The sequence below is a fragment of the Mandrillus leucophaeus genome, unplaced genomic scaffold, assembly GCF_000951045.1.
Source record: "Mandrillus leucophaeus isolate KB7577 unplaced genomic scaffold, Mleu.le_1.0 Scaffold851, whole genome shotgun sequence".
In the NCBI taxonomy this organism is placed as follows: Eukaryota; Metazoa; Chordata; class Mammalia; order Primates; family Cercopithecidae; genus Mandrillus; species Mandrillus leucophaeus.
The window spans coordinates 183,226-190,703 of NW_012109264.1; the positions used below are offsets into that span (position 1 = coordinate 183,226).

General features: G+C 41.7%; 1 protein-coding gene across 2 annotated transcripts in view; it reads left to right on the forward strand.

Annotated features, from left to right (window-relative positions):
• ADCY8 (adenylate cyclase 8 (brain)) overlaps nt 1-7,478 on the forward strand; it is a 283,450-nt gene that overhangs the window by 93,244 nt on the left and 182,728 nt on the right. For both annotated transcript variants that reach the window (XM_011968626.1, XM_011968627.1), the window contains exon 3: nt 6,364-6,494. In XM_011968626.1, the coding sequence (XP_011824016.1) occupies nt 6,364-6,494 (131 nt within the window). The remainder of the gene's footprint in view (nt 1-6,363; nt 6,495-7,478) is intronic.

Below are 7,478 nucleotides of genomic sequence, written 5' to 3' on the forward strand. Positions count from 1 at the left end.
GCACCACTTTTCCCACATGTCATAACCCAAAGACATCCAGGAGAATGGTGCAAACTGTTGGTAGATCTACCATTCTGGGGTCTGGAGGACAGTGGCCCTCTTCTCACAGCTCCACTAGATGGTGCCCCAGTAGGGACTCAGTGTGGGGGCTCTGACCCCACATTTCCGTGCTGCACTGCCCTAGCAGAGGTTCTCCATGAATGCCCCGTCCCTGTAGCAAACTTCTGCCTGAGAATCCAGGCATTTCCATACATCTTCTGAAATACAGACGGCAGAGGTTCCCAAACCCCAATTCTTAACTTCTATGTACTTGCAGACTCAACACCATGTGGAAGCTGCCAAGACTTGGGCCTTGCACCCTCTGAAACCACAGCCTGAGCTCTACATTGGCCCCTTTCAGCCACATCTGGAGCTGCTGGGACACAGGGCACCAAGTCCCTAGGCTACACATAGTATGGGGACCCTGGGCCTGGCCCATGAAACCATTTTCTCCTAGGCCTCTGGGTCTGTGATGGAAAGTGTTGCCATGAAGACCTCTGACATGCCCTGGAGAAATTTTCCCCATTGTGTTGGGGATTAACATTCAGCTCCTTGTTACTTATGCAAATTTCTGCAGGCAGCTTGAATTTCTCCTCAGAAAATTGGTTTTTCTTTTCTATCACATTATCAGGCTGCAAATTTTCCAAACTTTTATTCTCTGCTTCCCTTATAAAACCAAATGACTTTAACAACACCCAAGTCATCTCTTGAATGCTTTTCTGCTTCAAAATTTCTTCCCCCAGATACCCTAAATCATTTCTCTCAAGTTCAAATTTCCACAAATCTCTAGGGCAGCAGCAAAATGCCGCCAGTCTCTTTGCTAAAACATAACAAGAGTCACCTTTGCTCCAGTTCCCGAAAAGTTCCTCATCTCCATCTGAGACCATCTCAGCCAGGACCTTATTGTCCATGTCATTATCAGCATTTTGGTCAAAGTCATTCAACAAGTCTCTAGGGAGTTCCAAACTTCCCCACATTTCCTATCTTCTTCTGAGCCCTCCAGACTGTTCCAACCTCTGCCTGTTACCCAGTTCCAAAGTTGCTTCCACATTTTGGGGTATCTTTTCAGCAGTGCCCCACTCCCAGTACCGATTTATTATATTTATCTGTTTTCATGCTACTGGTAAAGATATACCTGAGACTGGGTAATTTATACAGGAAAAAAGGTTTAGTTGGACTTACAGTTCCACATGGCTGGGGAAGCCTCACGATCATGGCAGAAAGCAAGGAGGAGCACATCACATCTTACATGGATGGCTGCAGGCAAAGAGAGAATGAGAGCCAAGTGAAAGGGTTTTTTCCTGATCAAATCATCAAATCTAGTGAGACTTATTCACTACCATGAGAACAGTAAGGAAGAAATCACCCCTATGATTCAATTATCTCCCACCGGGTCCCTCCCACAACATGTGGGAATTATGCGAGTACAATTTAAGATGAGATTTTGATGGGGTCAGAGCCAAACCATACCACAAGGCATTATTCTGGGCCTTGGATACAAAAAGATGACCTCAAAGAGCTCCGAGTTTACCAACTGGTATATAAGCAGACAGGTGCCATGTGGTGTAATAAATGCCGTGAGACAGATCTGAGCCAAGGAACATGCTATTGGAGGTAGTGACTAATCCCCTTCACCACGGAAATGAGATTTACCCTAAAATTTGAAGGTGAGTAGGAGTCCATGTGCAAACCACAGGAAATGACAATGGAGAAAGGATATTTAAGGACAGAAGAATAGTAGCACACATTGTAGTAACCTGTGCTCAGTTTAACACAATAAATAGCCTACGATCTCCTGCTCAGAGTAGAGGATGTGTGGATAGACAAGTCTATCTCTCATTACAGGATCCTAGAGTGTGTTGGGGGTGGGAGAAGAAAACAAGGGTTAGCCAAGCAGAGCTGTGCTTTTCCATTCAAAGATACAAATCTACTTCCACAGGTTTTTTTTTTTTTTTTTTTTTTTTTTTTTTTGAGGCAAGGTCTTTCTCTGTTGCCTAGGCTGGAGTGCAGTGGCACAAACACAGCTCATTGCAGTCTCGACCTCTCTGGCTCAAACAATCCTCCTACCTCAGCCTCCCAAGTATCTGGGACTATAGGTACATGCCACCATGCCTGGCTAATTCTTAAATTTTTTGTAGAGATGAGGTCTTGACATGTTGCCCGGGCTAGTCTCAAATTCCTGTGCTCAAGCGTTCTTCCCAGCTCAGCCACCCAAAGTGCTGGGATTTACAGGCCTTAGCAACCACACTCGGCCTGGCTCCACACATTTAACTTCAGATGAATTGCATTTAATAACTACTTCCCTAGGCATTTCTTCGCATCAGAAAATCTGATGCAGCATCCACATGTCTGAAAAGCAGCTGAGTTCCACAAAAGGAAACCCACTATGGGTCTTCTTAGATTGCAGTTGTAAAGTTTCTTAATTTTTCATTTAAAAAATGTTTTTAGTTTGCATAATGTATGGTAGCAACAATTTTTGGCACCATTTGACATATTTTCATTGATTTCTTTTAACTGTACTATTCTGTTTTATTTTTGTTTTATTTTTATTTTAAGGATTCAATTAAGTAATCATTGAGTATCACGTGTATGTTTTGTTTAACTGTAGACGTAATTGTGCACCTCTAATTTCAGTGGTAACTACATTTTCAATTTCTGAAAATGGGGCTTGGAGGGATTTTTTTTTAGGAACGGCTTTCTCTGATAAGGTGAAGGGGAAGCTTCCAACTGGCTCTGAGGTCTGATAGACTAGATACTGGCCCTTCTTTGCTGTATAAGCTTGAGAAACTACTTCTCCGAGCCTTCGTTTTCTCATTTGTTAATCTATGATGAGTTATTTCTGCCATGGAGTTATGTGGAATGTCACATGAAATTATGTATGAATCTCTTAACCCAGTCCCTGGCCCACAGTAGTTGCTTCAGAGCCAACTAGATGGTAGCTCTGAAGTAAGACTGCTTATGTTTACATGCCATTCTGGGAGCCTGTCAGTCTCTACCTGTAAAATCTCCCTCTAGGATCTTGGCTGTCTTACTCTCTTGTATCTATATATCTCCCATAGCTAGAAATGAACTGACATGGAGTATGTTCTCAATAAATATTTGTTAAATGAATAAATAAATATAATATTTGAACCCTCACCCATTTTTCAGGAACCCTCCTTAGAAACTCCTCCCTCATCTTCCTTAATGAACAATGGTTCTTTCCTCCTCTGATGCTTTGTTGCATGCTGTTAGCTGCAATCATAGGAATAGCCCACGTGCTGCCTTAATTTATAATTTTCTGAAGAGCCATGTGGATCAGATAAGAGGTGATTAGAATACATTATGTAGGAAGTGCAGTCGTTAGAGATATTTTAGGAGTCAGGAGAATTTGATTTCAATTCTTTGCTATTTATGATCTAGGCTCTCATGTTGCTAGGTAATCAGTTTACTATAACCATGTTTTTGTTTTATTTGGGAAATAACCTGTTTTGTGGAACTATAGTAAAGGTTGAGTATAATAATGTGCTTAGTAGTGCTTGCCACAGGATAAGCCAGCATTTCTCAATCCTACCTGAGTATCCCAAAAACCTAAGGAGTTTTTAAAAACCCCACCTGCTTGACCATTTTTTTCAGAGTCCAATTCAGTAGGTCTGGGCGAGGTCAGGACAGCTGCGCTTTTATGACCCTTCAAAACATTCTAAGGAATGGTCAGAGTACAGAATCCATGGGATAGCCTCATAAATATGTCCATGGACTTGCATTTCAGGGAGGAACATCTTCTTAACTAGGTCCTGTGAATGAATACCTTTCTTGTGTCTCTCTTCAGTTCACATGTCTTCCCTACACTTGGATCATTTTATTTGCTGCATCACCACCTTTTTATCTCCTGTGCCATTCTCTTCCTAACATACATTCTTCCATTTTTCTCATTCTGGTTATTAAAACATCACTGTAATACAACACTAGTTGTATGATTTGCAACACTAGTAAGGATGATTTGTAATCAAACACTTTTACAAATTGACCGTGGGGTCCAGGAGTGTGTGTGGGTTGTGTATTACAGCTCTATTGCCTCCCTTACAAGTGCAGATGCAGTGGCATCTTAATTAAACATCCCCAGCCATTGACAGAGCACTAGTGCCCCTCAAAGCTGTGATTAGCACCTACTCCCACCCAGCAGCAATTGAGAGAACAGGGCCACAAGTACCTGGGAAGTTGACAAATAGCACAAATGAACACAAAATGGACATGATGTTGGGGCATTTGCAGAAAACATGCCTCTTAGTCCTGCGATGGGATAGCACTCAAGAGAAGAAAGGGCTTCATCATATGTCGTTCAATGGGCACTTCATTAATAAAGCCTTTTGCATGAGAGGCAGGGTTAAGTAGAGGTGAGAGGAGGGAGAAGGATGTGATGCCAGGCCCCTCACATATTTTATTGCATTGAATTCTCACAGCAACCCGTTGAACTAGATGATATTAGTGCTATTAATATTTGCCAAATTAGGGAACTAAGGCACAGAAAGATGAGGTAGTTTGCCTAATGCCACATGAATATCCAATGATGGAGTAGGAATCTAAACTTCTCCATCAGACTCAATCCAAGACTTTTCCCATCTCACCAAGAATCCCAGCAAGGAATAACAAGGGAAAGGACTGCATCCTGCAACTGCCGCTTGATTAACTGTTCAGGTTGTGCAGGTAACTTAATCTCTCCTGGACTCAGTCTGTCTATTATATGAAAATGATTATTTCTGCAAGCTGATTGTCAGGGTTTCAAGAGAAACACATGAAAGAGTGAATGGTGACAATGCCTAATACCTATAAATAACTACAAGGAGATTAACTGTTCAGGTTGTGCAAGTAACTTAATCTCTCCTGGACTCAGTCTGTCCATTATATGAAAATGATTATTTCTGCAAGCTGATTGTCAGGGTTTCGAGAGAAACACATGAAAGAATGAACGGTAACAATGCTTAATACCCATAAATAACTACAAAGATATGAGGAACTGTGGTGATTAGAATGTGCCTGTCTTAAACTCAATTTGACACTATAGTAAACCATAGACTGAGAGAAATTTTAACTCTCTACAGTGATATGCCTCAACTGGATACTTCCACATGACCTATTATGATCATATCAATGATAATTACCCTATTTTCTGTTATTCAACTAAAAGTATTAAACTTCATCTATCACAGTAAACCATGTAACCAAGTAAACCATGTGTCAGAAGCCAGCCTCTTGCCTAGTTTCCACAACACAAGGACTTTTTAGAATTCAATTCACGTTGCTAGTTAACGCATTCCTTTGCTTTTATGTACAGTGGTGATCACAATAGAAAGAATATTATTGTCTGGAGTTAGGAACCCACTTTCTGGCTGCGTGCATCTCACTTCCTCTCATCTTTGATAAAGAGCTAGTGCCTTATAAGCCTGGTTTCTTTTGTATGTTCCCTGTTTCTATAAGTGTGGCTCACTCTCCCAGGCAACCAAATTCAAAACTAGCTGTCACGATGGGCACACCCTCTTTCTTTCCTGCCATCTAGGTTGCCAGTTCTATGAATCTTACCTCACCTGGACATTCCAGGAGCTTCCCCACCTAGTCCTTCTGTCTCCAGCCTTGGCTCCTCCCCAGAACACATTCTCCAAATCCCAGTCAAAGTGATCTTTTAAAACATGAATCCACTTATGTCACTCTGCTGCTTAGTACCATTTAGTGGCTTTCAGTTGTAGTTGGAATTAAACGCAAACATCGTATGCTCACCTGCAAGATCTAGCTACACCTCCAACCTCATTGCTATCACCACCCTCCAGCTACACCATTGCTCTTTTCTGCCTCAGGATATTTGTAGTTATTATTTTTAATTCCTGGATGTCTCCTTGCACTACACAGGACTGACTCCTTCCAAATTTTCAGGTCTCAATTTTAAATATCAATTCCTTGGTAAGGCCATTCTTAATCCCTGATATGAATCGCTGTCATCAACCATTGTACTCTCTCATCATGACCTGTTTTTGCATGGCACTCATCACATTTTGTGAATGTGTGTAGGTATCTTTGGGTATGTAATACTTAATGTATCTTCCTTATTAGAATGCAAGCTCCACCATAGTCAGAACCACATCCATTTGGCTCACCACTATATATCCAACATCCAGCAGAGTGCCTGGCAAGTAATAAGTACTCAATAAATATTTGTCATAGTCATAGAATGGTATGAAATTATCAATTCCAAAGGAAGTTCATCCAAAAGTCCCATGACTTCTCCACCTTCCACCCTCCCATCTGAGACTCGCTGGTCAGCCTAACAGGACTGTCCCTCTTCATTTGTTCCAGGAGCGGCTCGTGCTTTCTGTGCTCCCCCGGTTTGTTGTCCTGGAAATGATCAACGACATGACCAATGTGGAAGACGAGCACCTGCAGCACCAGTTCCATCGGATCTACATCCATCGCTATGAGAATGTCAGGTGAGAAACGCAACACCCTTGCCCTGGATCTCGGCGTGATCTATGTGTGTTTGGGTGCTCTCCTCGCACTTCCGTGACTTCTGTCTGCCTGAATGTCAGCACCTTTCCTCATTTGGTTGATTAATTCATTACCTAGTGATTATTCATCAGAGAGTTCTACATTTCCAAATTAAGGCTGGAGAAGAATGTCACAGAATAAAATTATATTCGCTCGTTGACCTACTGCCTAGCTCTCCTATAGTAGGCACGTCTGTCTTTACATTTTGAGTGGGAAAGGCAAACACCTTTTAAACTATAAGAAAAATAATCACAGAATGTAATTTGGGAGTTTCAGTTGTGATCACATACATCTCCTCCTTGTATTTATCATAAGTGTGTTTAAAACAATACAAAAGAATGACAGTTTATTTTCCTTTGCAAACATATTTTTAGTCAACCATCTATCTATCCATCCACCCATCCATCCATCCATGTATCTTCCCACTCACTCCCCCATCCATGCATCAGTGCCCTCTACGTGCCCAGCACAACACTGGACACCGTGGCATGTAATGAAAATCAAAGGGTGAACTCCATGGTGAGGCAGACCAGCTTTAAAATCCCAATTCTGCCTATTCCTTATTTGTGATCTTGGGAAATTTATTTACCTGAATCTCAAAATTCTTCTCTGTAAAATGAGCATCTCTTAGCCACTTTGCAGAGTTTTATGTGGATCACGTAAGTGAAGATTAATACAAAATATACAACAGGCAGAGTTAAGCAAGTAGTAGAGCATTCAGTATATTGTAGTTCATTTCAGACATGTTTCCTAGTTGCAGTCAAAAGAATCCAACCATGACTGATTTAAAAGAAATGTATTGGCTGGGCGTGGTGGCTCATGCCTGTAATCCCAGCACTTTGGGAGGCCAAGGTGGGCGGATCACGAGGTCAAGAGATTGAGACCATCCTGGCCAACATGGTGAAACCCCATCTCTACTAAAAATA